This window comes from Triturus cristatus, chromosome 5_2 (assembly GCF_964204655.1).
Source record: "Triturus cristatus chromosome 5_2, aTriCri1.1, whole genome shotgun sequence".
NCBI lineage: Eukaryota > Metazoa > Chordata > Amphibia > Caudata > Salamandridae > Triturus > Triturus cristatus.
Genome location: NC_140588.1, coordinates 195048321 through 195069296, shown reverse-complemented (window position 1 = coordinate 195069296; position 20976 = coordinate 195048321). Strand labels below are relative to the sequence as shown.

The 20976-nt window shown below is 45.8% G+C and overlaps 1 protein-coding gene across 6 annotated transcripts in view; it reads left to right on the top strand.

The window, feature by feature from the left end:
• SYCP2L (synaptonemal complex protein 2 like) overlaps positions 1 to 20976 on the top strand; it is a 1177754-nt gene that overhangs the window by 701923 nt on the left and 454855 nt on the right. For all 6 annotated transcript variants that reach the window (XM_085606974.1, XM_085606977.1, XM_085606975.1 and 3 more), the window contains exon 23: positions 10321 to 10378. In XM_085606974.1, the coding sequence (XP_085463100.1) occupies positions 10321 to 10378 (58 nt within the window). The remainder of the gene's footprint in view (positions 1 to 10320; positions 10379 to 20976) is intronic.

The following is a 20976-nucleotide window of genomic DNA, read 5'->3' as shown; positions in this document are numbered from 1 at the left end:
GCGTAGTGGGCAAAAAACCGATGGATTTAACCCAGATCTCTTGACTGGGGGAGAATGTCTGCATTGTCAGCATTCCGTCCATCAATTGTTTGTTGTAACGCTTTTCGCCCTAAGTGGGATGGGTATTCCCAGACGTGGGACCCGTGCTCACTACGCCACTGGAGTCAAGCTATCCTGGCTGATGACGGCTGATAGCCAGAAACCGGTCCTAGGATGCTTGATTCCGGTCCAGGGAAGACATGGCTTGGCAGTTCGGACTGGACTGTTCCCATGAGGCACAGGGTCAAGACTGATTTGCATATGGCCATGTCTGAACTGGGGTGGCGTAGTGGGCAAAAAAACGATGGATTTAACCCAGATCTCTTGACTGGGGGAGAATGTCTGCATTGTCAGCATTCCGTCCATCAATTGTTTGTTGTAACACATTTAGCAGTGCAGCAATATCCGTTTTCGTTCATTTATTAAACCTATCTTGTTAACATCTGGATGTACCGAGTTGGTTTGAAACTTCAAGACCTTGGGTACTAGTGTAGAATCATCTGAATGCTGGAAAACTCTTGTGATGTAGAATAAAGTGGTTTTAGTTTGAACAATATCGGCTCTTGTTGGAATTGTCACCAGTCCTCATGCAGCTTGAGTTAGCCATAAAAGTAAGCGTAAATTCACAAAAGAACAGCCACTAAAAAATACATTTTAAAAATTAATATCATGCAAACAATTTTTTTTTTTTTAAGAATAAATATGGATCAGTCTTAAGGTGTGGTAAGGACATTAAACACAACTAGCAACCTCAATAAAACGGCTAAATTCCAACAGATATCCCTTCCTTGTACTTAATGTACATCGTATATAGATCACAACAGCATGGCATCCCCAGAGGCTATCTAACTTCTGTAGATAGCTACAAACTTGCTTAAGCAGTCTAATGTTTAATTGGCGTAATAAAGGAGCTAAAAAGTGTTTCTGGTCAGAGGGATACAGAGAGCAAAACTGCATAAAATGGACAGTGGTTTGCGATGACATGTTGCCACAGTGACACCTCGAAAGTGATGAAAACCATGGACCTTGTGTTGCGAATGCCAATAGAAAATGGATAGTATTAAAACCGAAAAGAGTTGGGAGAAATCTATGCTGGGTATTATTGCTGACAACTAAAGACCATACCGTGCCGGTGGGCAGATTCTGGTGAGCTCTGAGTTGCTTATCTACCTGAATTTTATGATGAAAGTGAAAAATAAGATTTTAATCAAATAACTAGACTTGCTGCTAGTGCATTCTGGTTTGGTAAACAACCGTGGGATCGCTAAAGATGTAAATGTCTGTTTTATATATATTAACCACGGAATTGCAAGTACATTGTCCAGAGCCTGGCAGACACAAGTAATGGATCTTGTTACTGCTGTCTCTGGTCTCCTCCAAACCCTCAGCCATTGGAACAGGCTTTTTTCGATTCTAACCTCCACGTATCCTAGGCTAACCTCAGAATGACAAGAGGGTGGAGAGGATTGTGGTAAGGACAGCAACCTTCATAAAAAACTATTTTCCACCCTTTGTTACTGCTCTGTTAACCCGTTCGACGCGCTTGACGGAACGGTTCCGTCATGCACGTCGGTTGGGCTGTGCTTATGACGGAACCGTTCCGTCATGGCCCCGCCCGCGCACGGAATCTTCAGCGTGGCGCGGAAATCCGCGCCGCGCTGAAGGGGTTAATATTACTGCTCTGTTAATATTCCCCCAAATCCTGGCAGCATAGATACCAATCGAATGCATTTACTTCTATAAATTTGGACTAGCTCCCTCACTGGTTTGTGCCCCAATCTGCCCGAAAAAATAGAAGATGGTGTCAACTGACCTTTGACGTTGGTGAGCCCATGAACGAAGTAAAAATTTCAAGTTTGAAGCAGTGTCAAAAGGAATGCCCCGGCAAGTGAATTTTTGGACTATAATTACCTCTGCCCCATCACTATAAAACTTCTCAGTTTTGTGTTTTTGGTACACAAGTCAGGACAAAAGATTTTAAAGAACTTGTATTTAGCCCAGGATCACTAATGAAAAAACCAAAGACATCTAGGAGCATTTGTGGGCCATTGGCTGTTCTAGCGATTAACACTGTGCCATTCGCGAAGAGAGGTACTGGGCTGTTGGCAAGTTGGGGCATATCTATTCCTGCCTTAACTAGGAAATTTGCCAAGTCGTTAATATCAATGAGAAATAAAAAGGATCCATGATGCAGCTTTGGCGAACCCCTAAACTAGAGTTGATTCTCAACAAAAGTTTGTAGTTTATCTCGTAGCATACTTTAGCGGAGGTGTGCTAATGTAGCCATCTGAGTAAATCAATCCGGGCTTTTTCAAGCCCAGCCGCTCCATTATGTCCCACAATTTAGGTCAGTGAACTGTGTCAAAGGCACAAGAGAGGTCCATAAAGGTCATGTGAATGGCCCCTCTCCTGGCCCAGACATTTCCTAATGATCAAATGTTAATTGATACTTTGTTCCACCATGCCCAATCACGGGCAAAATCCATACTGGATGTTGGAATGGATATTATTCTCCTCTGCACAGTCCTATATTCTTTGCAATATTCCCCAGTAGAGAGACTGGGTGGAAGCAGATGGTGAGGTTCTGTAGAGGCTGGGTTTCTGTTGCAGTAACCCCCCCACTTTTTACCAGACTACTGATGCGCTTTGACTTGATGTGCCCTGGGTCCCTGCCGATCAGGTTCCCAGGGCCTGTGTTCTTTCTCAAAATTGAACCTTGTACCCCAATTAGCAACTCTCTGGACACATGTAAGTCCCTTTTAAAAGGTACCATGGGTACCAAGGGCACTGTGGCCAGGGGAGGCCTCTAAGGGATGCAGCACTTTTTGTTCCACCCTTAGAGGTCCTGTACCATTGCCGGCTGCGTGTTTTGGTGCAGAACAAAGTGAAGAGTCGACATGGCACACATCCCTGTGTGCCATGCCTACAACCAACTGCCCTGTCATAGGTCCGCCACCCCTCTAGCTGGGTGTACTATACCAGTGGTGAGGGTACAGGTGCATGAGCCCTGTACCCCTACTGTGTCTAAACCAATTCTTAGATATTGTGAGTGCAGTAATGCCATTAAGAGTATATGGTGCTGGGAGTTTGTCATTACGAACTCCACAGCACCATAATGGCTTTACTGAAAACTGGGAAGTTTGGTATTAAACTTCTCTCCACACTACACCCACACTGTGTGAGATTTAATGAAAAAAGCACTCAGAGTGCATCTTAGAGATGCCCCCTGAAAAACGACCAGCCTCTGGTAGGTTACCTGACTGGTACACTCCAGCATGCCACCACGAGACATGTTTCTGCACCCCTGGGGTGGGAGCCTTCACTCCCTGAGCCCAGAAACAAAGCCTTTCCTGGGAGTAGGTGGTCACACCTCCCCCCAGGCCAGGAAGAGCCATCTGTGGCAGGGGAGCTTCAAAGGCCTTGTAGCCTTTGTAATGCAAACCCCAGCCTCTCCTGCTATCAGGAGCAGGCCCCTTCCTGTCTCCCCTCCTTTTTGGCGGGAAGACAGGCGGGAAAAAATTAGCCAGCCCAGAAGGTGTGCCCACCTCTGCCATCCCCACCCCTCAGGGATGGGGGAGGCGAGGTGAAGACCACACTTCAGTGCCAGCCATCTTGCAGATGGCAGGTACTCCCCAATCAGAATTAGGGATTGTGCTCGCTCCCCCACGTGGGGTGAGCACACCAAGGGTGTAGTCACCCTAAGGTCAGTAGCCCATTGGCTGCTGACCTAGAGACCCCTAGAACGCCCCCTAAATACAGTATTTAGGGGGCAGCCCTCAGACAAGAAGTCAGACAAGAAACGACCATAAGAAGAAGGACCGAACAACCGTGCCAAAGCTAAGAAGAGGAGGACGCCACTGACTTGGCCTCATCCTACCCACCTGTCCCCACCTCGAACCTGCAGAAGCAAAACTTTGGTGTGTCCTGCAGCCAACAACCTCAAGAACCCCGAGGACCTGCCCTGCCCTCCAAAGTAAAGACTTTGTCTCCTGTGAACACCAGATTTGTTCACCCACAGACTCCAGCTCTGGCAAAATCCGTGAGTCCGCACCACTCTACACCCACGGCCCGAGTTCGAGTGGCCCAACACCACAAGGAGGTCTCTCAGGCGTTGCTGACCCGAGATCCAGTGATCCCTGACCTGCCTCAAACCTCCAGCCGATGCCTGCAGCCTCAATCCTGAGGGTCCCCCCAACCGCGACTAAGAGCTGGTAAGAAGATCAGACCCTAAATGACACCCCTGCACCCGATGCCCCACAGCCTTGAGTGGCTCAACCAACTGTGTCAAGCCAACCCCCAGCATCCAAACTTACCTCTCCAAGTGGTGGTCACTCCCAGAAGACCTTCGTCCTGAGCCTGCAGTGTTTGCAAACCGGAGAATCCCCATTGAAAGTAACAGGTCAGCCTATGCTAAAACAGCAACTTGCCCCCGGCTGCCCTAGTGCCGCTGAGGGTGTACCTTTGGTGCTAACTTGAACCCCCAGTTTCCCTGACCTAATGTCCATGAGCTTTGCTCCCACAGCCTTGTGGCCTGCTCTTGACAGTCACCAACCGGAGGTCCCCTAACCCCCTTGCATAACATTGGGCCTCAGCACCCGGCTGCCCTAGTGCCACTGAGGGTGCTTTGAGAGTGCATCCTCGACCCTGGGAGATCCCCGAGTCTAATACCAGAAAACCAACTCCCACAACAAAGTACTTAACTGTTAACCGATAACTCTATTGCCTCCCATAGGATAACATTGACCGTTTTTAAGTGTGGAGTTGGAAAATCTATAAAAGTCTATATAAATGTGTACAAATAACCAAAACACATTTACTTAACTGTTTACAGGAAATGTCCCAGTACAGAATCCAGGTATACTACACTGTGTAAGAAAAGTAATCTGCAAAGTAATTTACATGACCTGCTATTGAAAAGCCATTACAAAGTATATGTACAATATTTCTAGGTATTGCATTTCCAGTAATTCTACTGTAACCAAACCAAAGAATATATACAACTGCAATTCAAACTGTATTGTTACTGCAAAGTATAAATCACTTACCTGTGCCAAGTTTGCTTGGTTCTAAGAAATAAATATAACTAAAGAATATTTATATACAAAGCAAATTGGTCTGAGTTCAGTCTTTGAGTGTGTGAAATAATTTGCTGACTGAGTGTGTAAAATGCTCTAGCCATATGTGAGCGGCTAAAAGGGATTCCATCTGCAGCCTTTCATAGTAGGTAAGACAAATCAACAACTTTCCAGAAGGCGGCTGAGCCTTTACACTGCCCTGCAGTTTTCACATTATCCCATGCTATAGCTCTAATATCCACTTTCCTTGTTGGCAATATTTCCTTACAAGCCCGTTGTGCATTCATTATGTCAGTTTTAGAGAGGGAGGCGATTACTCAGAACTGATTTCAGGTATTCATGGGCTTTGGTGCAAGCATGAATAAACCATCCATGCAGCGGACTAGGTCTGAGGAACTTACAGGAGACCAGCATTGAGGAGGCAGAGTGGCATCATGATTTAAAACCCTCAATAATGACCCTAGGATCTTCTCCTTGTCTGAAAGCTACAGCAATAAAAAATTTTGTTCTCACCTAAAATTGTGTTTATGATTTTAGCTTTATTAACGCTCTCCCACTTAAGTCTCACCCCTTTATTCTTGGAATAATCCATTTCACCATGTGCTTCCAAGGTTTTTCAGTCTACGGGAGAAAGGGTTAGATGGAAAGTGAGGGTATTATGGTCATTGATAAAACTAGGAGTCACTTTATACTCAGTAATGCAGTGAGGTCCTGCAATAATAATAGATAATCAATATAACTACAATTGCCTGATCCCCTAAAACTCCGGGAGAAGGTAATGCCTTATGCCTTATGTCTTGGTCATGGGCAAAGACCATATTATTCGACATTATTACTTTTTTCAGTGTATTGCCATAAGGAGTCTGCCTAAAGTGTCATCACCCACTCCTCCAGATCCAGGTAGTCACAAATTAATGCATCACAGTGTTACACACTTCCATATTAAAATCCCCTACCCATAAATTAAAACCTCCTTTTTATTCTTGAGCAGCAGGTTTATCAGATGAACATCGAGATCGACAACTTGTGAGTTTGAAACATCAAATTTTATCATAACCGTTTTGATCAATAATACATCAGACATTTCTAGACTCTCTTAAATGAGATTTGATAAAATGGTGAACAATCAAGCTCCTTAACAGAAAAGATAGATACCAAATCGTCCTTTGCCCTGCCTGCACGGGAAGGTTAGCCATTTAGGCAACTTTGGTCTAGAACTTATCTCCTGACAACAGATCACATCAAAGCCAGAGACCCAGTCAGTCCGGACTGAGTTATATAGTTTTGATTGGTAACCTACTATATCCCACGAAATACATTTTTATGCTAATTTGAGGAGGAGGGCAAGAGTGAGAAATTGCTGAATCTTGAAGCTGTACTTTATACTTTGTGGTTAGTGTGGCCATGAATCCTCTTGGCATTCAGTGCTTGAATCTTCAACACCCAATCAGTCTACATGCTCCACTGGGGTCAAGACTAAGACTTCGTACTTGTACCTAAGGAAAGTTCAATATATTTTTTAAGTCCCTGTGTTTTGGTGTCGTATGGTGTGATCCCTAACCAGCACAATTGGAGCAATAAAAACCTAGAGGCTGTGCTTTGATGGCTCCTGGTTCAGGGAACAATATGCAAAGCTTCTGCAATAGGGCACGGACCATTAGGGGATTCTACAAAATTATTTATTTTAATTTATTATCAAGCAGTCGCCTTTTGAATTTTTGGGAGACTTGCCAACCCACAGAACCTTTCTCACAAGTCGAATTACAGTATGAACATCGTCTGTGTACCCAGAGTGCTTTTTTATCCAACATGCTACTTTATTTTTGAGTGCCCCTTGGTCCTCCTTCTGTGAGTACTCTATCTTGGGGAATTAGGTGGAATATGGGGAACTGCACCTGCATTGGTTTCCTCCGGTGCAGAACGTATGTGACCCTTCTGAATAACTGTTAAAATTCTGCCATTATTCGACATGGCCAATGGTTTACTGATTGGCTGTCAGATAATGAGATGTTCTAGGCTTGAGAGGAGGGGCAGACTTGGGCGTACAACCACATTGATGCGTTGCTAGCACACTGGTTAGGGTTTGTAGGAGGTACTTATCACACATTTCTTATTTACCATCAAATTCTGAAAAGCAGTTGTGCTGATCTCTTTCCTGGGGAAGGAGAACTAGACCTGCAACTTCATCTTGAACCCAGCATCTCAAGGGCTAGTCTGCTGGCCTCCTGCTCTGAGCATCAGGAGCAGAAAAGGCTCCCTAACACCCTGAACCAGCCCCTTGACCCAGCTGCAGTGAGTTCCTGACCCCTAAGAGTCCTGGAACCTTGGTGTGGCTCATGGTGGTGATATCAAGCGTTCGGGCTCTTTGCGACTGCAAACTTGCCCGTTCGCACCAAGACCTCATCGTTCGCACCGCAAACAGTGCAAAGCTCCGTCATCCCAATTCGTCGCACTGCTCATCACCCATTCCCAGGGACTGCCACACGAAGCTCCAGCAACACCCACCTGCGACTCGGGCCAGCTCTTCTTGCTTCACTGACAGCCTCCGGTGATAGTCTCCCTCCCTGCTTGAGACCCTCCACAACACAAACAGGACTATTGGCACCAACTTGAGAAAGTAAAACTTCAGCGGGCCAAAACTGGTGACTGTATCTGACCTGCGCTCCATCATGGTCGGCCTGAAAGTGTGACTTTGACCCAGTTCAATGGGACCAGATATCTCGAGTTGGCACTTTGTGAAATAGGTGCTATATTCACTAAATTCTTTAAGAATTCATATCTCCGAATCTACTGATGGGAGTTTTGTCATTTTGGTCTTGTTTTATTTAGTAAAGTTCACTCTAAGTTTCTAACTTGGTGTGGGATCATTTTTGTGTGATGTTGTCACTGTTTTACTGTTGGAAGTATTGCACAAGTATTTTCCACATTGCCTCTAAGTTAAGCCTGACTGCTCTGTGCCAAGCTACCAGAGCATTGAGCACAGGTTAATTTAGGGTTGGCTTGTGCCTCACCTTGACGAGGATTGTGGTTGCTGTTTGACCAGGGCTCACACCCCAGTCAACCAACAACCACTTGCTCACATCTTCTCCAGCCAGCCAACCTCCTAAAGTGCTTCTCTCCTACCAAATGTTTACTCTGGATGCAGTAGTCGAGAAATACTCTTGAGCAATCCTCAATGGAAACCCAGTGATAAGCAGGTCATGGTACTCTCCTTTAAACTTTAAACCAAACTAGGCATATTCTGCCCCCATCATTTTGGTCTGGATTTCCCTAATCATATACATTATTTCGGCTCCTCTTCTGGGACCTTGCTAATGTAAGTACAACATCATAACACAATGAGAGTTGGCCATGCAGCAGAGATGAGTAAAAGGCAACCCTAAGTTCCACCAGAAATCAACATGGACAGTTCTATCTGCCCGTCACAATGTGGGGTATTGTGTTGAATTTTGTTTGCTGTAGCTGCATTTATGTACAGCGTCATTTCCCCCAATGAAGTGTCAAAGCACATTTACAGATGGGTAATATCTTACACCTTGGATATGATTTACTGGAAGAGTGTAGGTCTTTGGTTTGGACTATGTAGGAATGATGTCTGTGTTATGCATAGTGACACGAGATGTGTTCTTCTGGTGGATTTGGTTCTCTGCCTTAAAGTGTATTTAAGTGAATGGATAATGAGATGTAATTCTTAGGCCTGCAGACGCATTACTGTGCGGATAGAGTAGAGTGTGCCTTTGCATTGTGGCATGTGTTAGAAATATTTATGGTTGTGTGTATGACATCTGCTTCTAAATTGTTATGGGTTTAATTCATCCACTGAAGTGTTCCTATATATCCAGCAGTTTTCATGCAACAATAAATGTCAAGATAACTCTTGTGATTAATGCTCCTGCCTGAGAGGGAGTTAAGCTTTGTCTAGTGGCAGTTATTACACATCTATAGTAGCACAGAGGGTTAAATTGCCTGCTGCAAGGAACATGTACCATGCAGATCAGAGAATTGTATTTTATATGTAGAACTCAGTAGATTACTGTGTTTGTCACCGAGATCCTTTCGTTACCTCTAGTTCATAAGTTACAATCATAATATAGCACAGTAAGCTATAAACTGCCATCAAAAAACTGCATTTAAATGTCATGGTACAGATTAGAAACCTCTCTTTTTTCCAAGTCTTTCATTACCCTAATGTTGCAAAAAAGGGTTCATTTGGTTGGAATTAAATTATCATTGGTAAAGCCAATCATAAACACTGTTACATTTTGAATCCTGAATTTGGGGTTCTTCAGACAAAGCACGCTTAAAAAATGCCTACCAGTGTGGATGGCATTTGAATCCCACACCTTGTGGTCACCTTTGACCTATGTCCCATTTTCAATACACTGATCTACACATGTATGATTCTTTGTCTTTGTATGGGTGTGACGTAAAGTGCTCCGACACCCTGCAGCGGTATGAGTGGCAGACAACTCTACACCCCAGCTTTTTTCCCATTTTCTTGAATGGTTCCAGAGATCTCAAAGTTGGAAGATCTGCTGATCAACATATGTAGTTAGAGTTAGAATTAGTTAGTCTTTGCCCATCCCTACTTCGTTAAACTTGGGGTTGTTTTAAAGAGTTTGCAGTAAGGGAAACAGTTTACAATGTGGTAAGTGATAGTCTTCACAAGATTCTCCTGTGCTAACAAGGGAGCAAATTATAAAGGAGTGTGTGTGTGTGCAAGTGAAAGAGTAGTGAAGGTAGTACGAGACCATTCATAAGGAAGAACACAGATGTTAACAAGACACCATTACAGACATGTAGGACCTTTATGGTAATCAAGTTCATAAAAGCATGAACGAACACAGCTGTTACCAAACTATAAAGTAGAGGAAGAATTTACAAATGCATGAAGGTCAGCATATATTATGGAGTAAATTGTGAAAATGGAGAGAATCATTAAATCAATCAAGTGCATAGAAATAGCCATATTCCTAAAGAAAACAATGATGTACAAAATGTAGGAATACACCAGTGTATTTCTGCACTGGAGAGGAGTAAGTGGAATGTTTGAACATGTCATTTCAGACACTTATTTTGGTAAAGAGTGACTTTTAAAATTTTTGTTAAACATGATCGTAATGAGTATTAGCTAGCAGGGTGCATTCATGTTTTTGACTGAGCTTCAAATTGAGTTTTACTAAAGGCAACTGTGTTTTCTTTCTAGAAAAAGTAGCGACATGTATGATATTGAGCATATATTTGATTCACCGAGTTCTGATAAGGTAAGTTCACTAGTATCACTTTAGTTTTTTGGGTGATAATTAAAATCAGTTTGTTTTTCAGATTGTCAGTGTTAAAAACTACATTCACAATACATTGTGACAATCGCAAGGAGCTAAAGTTAAGTGTAGTGTTTGAAAAACGTATTATTGTTTGTCTCCTGTAAATAATTCCTCACTCTTGCTATAGTGCCTATTCTAAATCAGTGAAATGTGGGGTAGTCTTTTGGACTCATGTGCAACTGCCTTGTGGTATCCAGCCATGCTTCTTTTCCTATTGTGGAGGCTGTGTGAAAAGGGAAGACATGCGGTATCCAACCAAGCTGCTCTTTCAAGACATAATGCAACTTTGTGATGGGGGAGGGGTTCCACAGAGTGAGGACTGTGGCAGTTAGACCTGAGCCAAGCTGCTTAAAACATATACTGCGGGACGGTCCATCCATCTATGTGCTTTTACTATTACCTGCCTCTCACAAATGCCTCTTGTCGACCTACAAGTTGAGAGCCTGCTTTCCTTTTCTACGTCAGAACAAGCTTTTGTTACCATATGCCTCCTGGTTCTTATACACAGTTGTATTGAAATGTATTAGTGATCTTTCTCCTCTACCTTTGAAACCCCATTCCCTTGAGATTTGTGAAGACTTTTATTTGTCAGTCAATTTGACCACTTCCGATCTGGCTTAGATTTTTTCCACCTCCACAGAGGAGGTAACCCAGGTCATGACTTTCCTACCCCAAGTTTCACAGGTGGTTGTTGAATGAAATTTTTGGTAAATACTGAAATTGAGCCAATATGGGCTTTCTTTGAATTATTTGATCTCTCCTTAAAGCTATGTTTTTTTGTGTTCTGTTTGGCCCTCAAACCCCCGCCAACCACCAACAAGAACAGCTACTACTTGCAATGATTGTAACATTTGCCTGACAAGGTACAGCACGCCTTTCGGTCATATCCTTGAGTGATTGATAGTTCCAAATACAATTTTTTTTAAAATTACACCACATTTGAGTCTTATAATATGCCTATTACCTGAATGTATGATCCGGTGCAGGCAACTGTGGAAATACAGATACTGGTTCCAGCAACCTTCTTTAGTTCATTTGAAGCTAAAAGGCATTAAATAGTCAACCTTGTTGGTGTTATCTGGGAGTGGAGTGGCCTTGTTTTAAACACTGATTGCCATTTACAAGTCTAAGACAAACTTATCATGGAAACAGGCACTCTCCCAGGTAGTCAAACCTCTTAAAATGAAGCCTTACTGCCTGGCTATGGTTGATTATTTATGGGATGGCGTGGTGATCTGAAATGCTAGATTCAGAACAATGATGAAGATGCACTTGATTTACAAGTTTCATAAAAGCCCTAGAGTGAGGTCCTTTGACAGTGTTCACTGTGCCCCAAACAATTCTTAAGCCTCTGTCAGCCGCCCACTCTTCTTGTGCTCTTCAGGAGACCATAATGCCTCGCTTTTCAAATGGAATGAAGTTTTTAGTAATCGAGACCTCACTTAAAGCATTAATGTAAATGGTTGTGTTCTTGTTCTAGGCAGTTGCTTGACAGCCAAAGACCAATGCAAGTGATTTTGCAAGATGCAATATCTAATTATTGACCTGTGTGGTTCTAGTTTGGCTCAGTGTGAATTGAAACTTAAAACATCCACCTTAATTCTCATGTCCTAGCTCACCAGTCTTTACTTTCCTAACTCTAATTGCTAAGATTATAAGAAAGCAATGGTCTCACCCTTACAGATAGATAATGGAATTGCCCTGCAGGCTCATTCTGATATAGTGCATGTGCTATCCAACACTCCCGAATCAGATAATCTTCCTTTAGGACACGATCACCTTTTGATAGTGGGAGAGGGTATTTAGCATGTTGGTTGTCCTCATTTACTTAACTATAGCTTTATTTCTGGTAGGGCATTGTTATTGCAGTCATTCCCATTTTAGTTCTTCGGTAGTCCTAGTAGTCTGTCGGTGTTCACTGTTCCCTGCATTGTTCACAGCAATCTCAGGGCTGTAGAAGCACATTGAAGGTGGTCCTCCATTCAGCCACATTTTGTCTAGTGCTTTGATGTCACCCAATCCCTGTGTTATTAGATGATATGCCATTTATTCAAATCAGCCTTGAGGCGTTTTCAGTTTCATGGTTCTATCCAATTGTGCCAACCTTTCCTGTTTTATTATGGTTGTTATTGCCAGCAAACACAGGTGGCGGGCAAGAGCCAGCTTGGCTGGCATGCTATAATTGAGGCTTCCAGTTTTGCATTCTCACCAATCATTGCGTATAAATACAGATAGACCATCTGTTTCCCTGTTTGTATTTATTTGTGAAACAGAAAATTGAGAAATTAGGTTTTAATTTCAGTATGTCTCCATGCTGTCAAACCTGACTGGCAGTCCTGTAACTGTGCATAGTTTTAAAACCAGCATTTACAATACTGATAGGTCTGGTTTTACTGTGCTAAAAATGTTTGTGCATACATTTATTTTATTACATTAGCACATTCAAATGAGCATGTTTGCTTGCCATTGCCTAGTTCTGTTTCATCACATAAGCTATTTCTGCCCATAAATAAAAATGACCCTGTGTTTGTAATTCTAGGTATTTACATGATCTACCTATTCCCACAAGTGCTGAAAGAGAAGCCTGTGCTCAACAGTGATATTTAAAAATGAAACCCCCAAATGTGATGAATAGAATGCCTGCATTAAGCTCAGCCACTGGTAATTACTTGAGAGCACATCTCAGTCAATCGTTTTTGTTGGGTTTTTTTCATTTGCATACCAATCCACCTAGGATTACGCTGTCATACGGAAATCAGCCTTGACCCTGCTCTAATAGGAACAGTCCAGCCGGAACTACCAAGTCTGTCGTTCCTTTACCAGAACACAAGCAACCCAAGAACTGTTTCAGTCTGGTGCAGCTTGGTTTCAGGGGCGTTGCCAGTCTGGGGTTTGCTTGTGGTCCCATCTTCAGATTGTTTCTCCTGGCAGTTAAAGATGAACTGTTCCCATGAGCAGTGGGGTAGGTACTAATTTCCATAATGTGGGCTTTTGTCTAGAGTGGCACGATGACTAAAAAAAAACGATGGACTGTAATGTGACCCCAGGTGATTGCTAGTGGCTGAGATTAATTCAAGCACTCCACCCATCACATTGTTAGGACAGCTAGAGTTGGCATATGGTATTTTGTCGGGCAGGCACTTCAGTTATAGTCATTTCATTTTTGTGGTACCCATAGCTGTACAAATAGCTTAACCCACTGCACACCTTGTCTCTTGAGGTGTGCACAACAAAATGACAATGCCCTGGCCCCATGGATATGGAAGCATAGGAAGGACTAGGTAGATTAGGGCAGGGAAAAAGAAAGGGGCTAGAATACCTGTTACACCATAAAGGGAGAATAGATAAAACCAGATGTACAGCAGAATGAAAATAGGTGGCAATGTTTGTCAGTTCTTTTAGGTCTCACCTAGGCAGCGCTTGCGATGTCTCTTCGAGACATGCTGTATAGATAATATGGGCTTTAAGCTTCGCCCATCTTTCACCTTGTTTTTAATGGGCTCTATTGACTGTATTTTGGAAATGCTTCTTTTTCTGTGGTTCCTTTCTTTAGTAACGTCTCCTCAGTCCCTCGTTTTCTTCTGTTGAAAACTTTCATGAGAACTGCCCCTGGTACACGTGACCGTACTCTCTACGTTTTATCATCTGAAGTAAACAGTTAGTTATGGATTCCTTACCTTAGAATTACCCCCAGGCATCAGACTGGATAAAGAAAGTTTTCCGTCAGCAGTACCCCTGCACGTCGGAAGGTGGCGTCTGTCGACTCCGCGTTCCTCGTGGTGGTCGCCGGGATGACGTTGTGGTTGCTACTTCGAGGCTTCCCTCACGTGCTGACGTCAGTTCTTTCTTTTTCTGCGCCAGCAAGTGCAGATCCGGAAAGATCAGTACCTCCAGTCACTTTTTGACAGAATTTTTCTCGACTTTTGTCAACATTGTTATGAGAGTCCATTGACTCCCGGTTCACGAGGGAGGCCCGGCTTCAAGGCCTGCAGTTCCTGTAACCGACTGATGTCGGTGACAGATCCGCACCGCGTGTGCCTCTACTTCCTGGAGCGCGAACATGACCCAAAGTCGTGCTCCCGAAAGCTACTCGGGCCTGGCAGTCAGCTCTTCGTCGATAGCGGTCGCGTCAGAGGATGAGGGACCGATCGCAGAGCCATCATCACTCCTCTTCCAAGTCTTCGCACTCGGGTTCAGGTAAGTTGAAGCATAAGAAGAAGTCGAAGAAGTATCGTTGCTCTTCGACTTCCCCTCGTCCGTCGGCCGACGCGAAGAAGGGTGCGGGTGTTGCCCCTCCCATGGATTGCGTGTGGAGCCTACAGGGTCGACTCCAGCCTTCCCGGGATCGACCCCTGCCCAGCTTCATCAGTTCTATGAAGCAATGCATGCCATCTTCGGTCCCCACGGACTCAGCTGGTGGCCCCAGGTCTTCGATGCCGGCGGCTATGGCCTCGGCACCACAGGGCCCCCTTGGATCCAGGCCTGGATCCGCATCGGCGCCGGTCGACCTCGTAACACCTCCACCGGTACCACCTCTGCAGCCGGCGCCGGGTAGACCCCCAGCCGGCGTTGACCCCGGCTTCAGCCCAGATGTGGACACAGCCGGATCCGGCCCGATGGCTACTTTTGTGCCTGTGTTCCACCCTGGCCCTTTTCATCCAGATTGGCAGGCAGAGGAGGGTGAGGAAGACTGGGAGGGGTCTGGAGACCCTTTAACCAACCAGTTGGATTATGATCCGGACTGGAGAGAGGAACTGGGCGATGCCAGCAGTCTGGATACCTCCCCAGACCTTGGCACGTTGTCTCCTCCTACCGTGACTACGAAGGAGGGAGCGTCATACGCAGTGGTGTTGCGTAGGGCGGCTGGGGCTCTCCACCTCGAGCTACCTATGGTGGCTGTCAGGACTAACCTCATGACAGAGGTGCTTCAGCTGGCACCGAGCTCTTCGGAGCCCCTGCTGCCGTTCAATGAAGCCCTAACCGACATCCTTTTGGGCACCTGGTCCAGGCCCAACACAGGGGCTCCTGTGGATAGGCTGATTGCCCAACGCCACCGCCCGAAACCGGGCAACCCCACTTTACTCTCTCAACACCCCACCCCTGAGAGCTTGGTGGTCCAAGCCTCGACATCCAAAGGTGTATTCCCTAACACTACACGTGATAGGTAATTCCAAAAGCTGGACCAACCTTGGAAGATGTTTTGCTTTGGACTGCGGTCGGTAAACACTGCATGTCTGTTAGGCCGTTATTCCCACTCTGTTTAGAATACAGTGGCGCAAGTGCTGCCCCAGTGCCTGGAGGAGACCCGGGCCGTGCTCTCCTGTGCAATTGCCGAGGGGAGAGATGCAGCAAAGTTTACCATCCGCTGTGGACTGGACACTGCCGACTCGCTGGGTTGGACGATTTACACGTCGGATGGCTGAGGTTGACTGGCTTTTCTGGGGATATCAGGAACACCCTGATGGACATGCCCTTTGAGGGCCGTCGCCTGTTCGGCGACAAAGCAGACAGTGCGCTAGAGTGCTTCAAGGACTCTCGGGCCACGGCCAAGTCCTTGGGTTTCTCCACCACACGCCCTACACTGTCTGCTTTTCGCCCCTTTTGTGGCTATGGAAGGGGTACCCCAACACGTTCCTTCCAGGGCCACAGGCTGGCGCAAGCTGTTTAGCCACAGAGCGGCCTGGGATGTGGGAACCACCACCGTGGTCATGGGGGCCAGCGGGCAGACCAGTCCACCACCACCCCCTCTGCAGCAGACTCCAAACCCTCCTAGTCCGACCTTTCAGGCCCATCACACGTGAGTGGGTGGCAGGATTCGCCATCATCTCCCCCACTGGCATACCATCACATCGGACAGGTGGTTTTTGCAGATAGTTTGAAGGAGCTACTCCCTCCCCTTCGAGACTACCCCCCGGCCATACCAACTCAGTACAATCAAATGTCGGGGAATCATCTGGCCCTTCTCCAACACAATGCTATGGCTCTCTTGGCCAAGGGAGCCATCGAACGAGATCCTGTCCCAGAAGTAGGTCGTGGTTGCTATTCCCAATACTATCTGGTGCCCAAGAAGAACAAGGGCCTGCGGTTCTATCTTGGATCTTAAGAACGTCAACCGCTTCCTCTGGAAGGAGAAGTTTAAAATATTGACTCTTGCTCAGGTCCTGCCTGCCTTCGACCCTGGAGACTGGATGGTAGCATTGGACTTGCAGGACGCTTATTTTCACATCCCTGTCCTGCCGGCCCTCTGGCGTTACCTGCGGTTAACGGTAGGCCACGAGCATTTTCAGTTTACCGTGCTTCCCTTTGGCCTTACAGCGCCCCTCGGGTGTTCACGAAAGTGATGGCAGTGGTCGCAGGTCATCTGCGCAGATCAGGGGATCCAGTTGAAGGTGGGCTTGCGTCAGGCAGTCGTCTTCCACCTCCAGACTATGGCTGACCTCCTGTATTCGCAGGGGTTCTCAATCAACGTGCCGAAGTCACACCTGTCTCCCACTCAGAAGCTCCTTTTCATCAGAGCGGTTCTGGACATGACGCAGTTTCGGGTCTATCCTCAGGAACATAGAGTCCGGGATATTTGTGCTATGATTCCGGTCTTTCCGCCTCTATCCCGTGTTTCGGTCAGGATGACCCTCAGGCTACTGGGCCTGATGGCCTCCTGCAATCCTGCTGGTGGATCATGCCAGATGGCATATGCGGGCTCTGCAGCGGGACTTGAAGTTCCAGTGGGCACAGCATCAGGGGAACCTGTCCGATTGCGTCCAGATCTCGGAGAGCACTGCATGCCAACTGTTGTGGTGGCTCACGAACCAGGATTGGGTCAATGGCAGATCCCTCTCCCTTCCTCAACCAAAGTTCCTAGTGGTGAACGATGCATGTGCAGCGGATTCCGGACTCCATATCAACCTTCTGGAGCTTTGGGCGATTCGCCTTGCACTCAAAGCATTCCTTCCCTCAGTCCGGGGAAGAGTAGTGCAGGTGTTCACTGACAACACCATGTCCATGTGGTACTGCAACAAACTGGGCGGGGTAGGGCCGTGGACCCTACGTCAAGAGGCTGTCTGTCTCTGGACATGGCTGGAACATCAGGGCATATCCCTGGTAGTTCAACATCTGGCAGGTTCTCCAGGGCGGACACACGTGCATGATGGATCACGAATGGCATCTCCACTCTGAGGTGGCGCAAGGTCACTTTCAACAGTGGGGAGAGCCTTGGTTTGATCTATTTGGCACCGAAGAGAACTCGCAAGGTCAGCAATTCTGCGTGTTGGAATTTCCAAGGCGGCACTCGCTAGGCGACTCTTTTCATCACAAGTGGCATTGCGGTCTTCTATACGCTTTTCTGCCTATACCACTTCTGCCCAGAGTGCTAAAGAAGATCAAGCGTGACCGGGCCCAAGTCATTTTTGTGGCTCTGGATTGGGCACAAAGAGTCTGGTATCTGCTCAATATGGCCATCGATCCTGCGATCTGACTGCTTCTTCCGGAGGATCTTCTGTTGCAGCAGCAGGCTACAATCCTCCACCAGAACCTGTCCAGCCTCCACCTCCTTGGGTGGCGATTGAGCGGCGGCAGTTGATGTCATTTGACCTGCTTCCCGAAGTCTGCAATGTTATCTTGGCTGCCAGGTGTCACTCCACTAAGACGGTATACGCCTGTTCCCTTCGTAATGCCTCAGTGGGACTTGAACTTGGTTCTTACCTATCTTATGTGCTCTCCCTTTGAGCCGCTAGAAAACTGTCTTCTCAAGCTTCTCACCTTGAAAACTGCCTTTCTGGTGGCCATCACTTCTGCACGCAGGGTGAGTGAGCTAGAAGCTCTTTCTTCCAAGCCTCACTTTCTGGCTGTCCATCCGGACTAGGTCGTCCTTAGAACTAGACTTTCCTTTCTTCCCAAGGGTGTTACTTCTTTCCACATTGGCCAAACCGTCACTTTGCCCACTTTCTTTCCGCATCCTTGGAAAGAGGATGAGAGGCTCCACTGTCTGGATCCAAAACTTGCACTTTAATTTTACTTGGATCGCACCAAACAATTCCTGGTGGACAACCATCTCTTTGTTGGTTACGTAGGCACTAAGAAAGGTCGGGCCATGCACAAACAGCCCATCTCCAGGTGAGTCGTTCTGTGCATCAAAGCCTGCTATCCTTTGGCAAAGAAGGAGCCTCAGGTGGGGCTGCGCACTGATTCTACCAGGTTGACAGCAGCTACTACTGCTTTGGGACGAGGAGCCCCCTAAATGACATCTGTCAGGCAGCTACATGGCCATTGTTGCACACGTTCACCAAAAACTACTGCCTGGACAATGAAGTCCGGAGAGACGGCTTTTTTGTTTTTTTTGTTCTCCAGGACTTTCTGGTGTGAACTTGGTTCGCAGACCCACCTCCGGAGTTGGTATTGCTGGGGTAACAATTCTAAGGTAAGGAATCTATAACTGTTTCTTTCACATGAACAAGTTACTTACCTTCGGTAACGATATATCTGTAAGAAACGTATGTTAGTTATAGATTTCTTACTGCCCCACCAATCCTCCCTGTTCTGGGAACTGACTCCTAGGGCTAAGGACTTACTTTCAGGGCCCTAGTTTTGTACACCAGTGGTCAGTGTCTTGCATGGCTCTGCGCTTCTGGCGTGGAAAGTCGTGTAGAGAACTGACGTCAGCGCGCGAGGGTGGCCTCTAAGTAGCTACCGCGACATCATCCCGCTGATCACAACGACGTGACGTGACGTGACGTGACCGATGCCACTTTCCAACGCGCAGTGTTACTGCTAACGAAAAACTTTCCGGATCCAGTCTGATGCCTGGGGGTAATTCAAAGGTAAGGAATCTATAATTAACCTATGTGTCTTACAGATATCTCGTTACCGAAGGTAAGTAACTTGTTCTACAGTTTCAGAGTCTTTTTGTTAATTACTTCTGTCATAGCTAGCTTTGCAGGCACGACAGCTACACACTTTCCCCACCACACTTCCCTGACACGTTGTTCCTGTAATTTGAGTCGTGTTTTTATTTTGTTTCAGTTCCTTAGCGTGTGCTGCTCAGTAAGAGTGCCTGCATTAAAACATTCTGGGGGGTTTTGCATCGCTGCACACCATGCTTCATCTCTAAAATGGCGGACATGTGCCTTTCTTTTGTTCTGTGCAGCTCACTCAACTTTTAAAAGGTTATCTGCTTTTTGGGGTAGTTTTCCAGCGCTCCATGCCGCACTTTAAAAATAGCGGCCGAGCGCCTTTTTGTTCTGCGCAGCTCGACCAACTCAACATTTAACACATTCTTTGTGGCTTTCCGATTGTCACCAGTTCACCATCCCTTTAACTTGCGTGTTGTCCTCCTGGCCTGCTCCTACGCCTTTAAATCCTGTCTTCAGTGCTCCAGGGTCGTAACGTGGTGTCCTATTTCACCACGAGGTCCTTCTGTCACAGCGATTGCTTATGGGGATTCTGTGAAAGCTTGTAATATGCTATAGCGTGCACTTTTTTTTGTTTACTAAATAATCACGCCACTGCTCAGAAGTAGATGTTTAAACAGGGGCTCTTAAAAAAAAAAAAAGTAATTCCTCAAATTTGGTGGTAATTTGCTTGTGTGTGATAGGTGCAGTTGTGTGTGGCTCTTTTGTCATCTAGACGGTTCATCTGACAAATTATAGTTTGGTATTTCGTCTGCAGTATTTTGCTTTAAAAAAAATGTTAAAAATAACGTTTCTCATGTTCATAATGTCACTGGTGAAGTAACGATGCAGAACTAAAGGCTTGTGTTGCAGCACAGCCTTCGAAGTCTTCAGTGGTAATGAGATGGCAGCCCCAAGGAGCTTTTTGACAGCTACCCTGACGTTGGTGCAGGCTCTCATACATGACTGAGTTTCTTTTGCTATAGCAACCTCTGCCACTGTTTACTGCACCTAGAAATGCAAATAGTCTCTGTCCTGTTGGTTTCTGAATGAAGAAAGTCGCCTCCAGTCATCCCTTTGCTGAAAGCCATAATTAAACCACATTGTATGCCCGGAGTTTGGGCCAAACCTTTGAGGTGTCCGGCAGTCTCATTGCTTGAAGTTCTTGAACAGAGATCAAAGTGCTACTTAAAATGGAGTATCTGAGGGAGAGACGGCTACAATTGAACTACAGTGCTAATTAACCCATCATCCTTTGCAAACATTTACACATTCAATGTGCTTCCACACAAAAGGAATGGTAATATGCTAGGCAACTTGAAGTGGTTTTTGCAGTTGTAAAGGGCTTAGCATAGTTTGTGGCTTCATGTTATACTCAGTAAGTTGTTATAAAGCTTCCTTTATTAACAATGCAGAAAGCATGCTCAATGTGTGGTAAAGGATTAAAATGACTGGAATTGATTTAAATTTATTTTTGTTTCCAATTGACTTCAGCTTCACCCGTCACTTACTCTCCCCATACCGTCTAACCCTCCCACAACTCTGCTTGCTCGCCCCATCACCACCCCTACGAGGTCGCAGACTGTTTTAATGTACATTGGTAAACCATGAAGTAGATATCAGAGCACTTCACATGAACACCAGTTGCCATTAAGG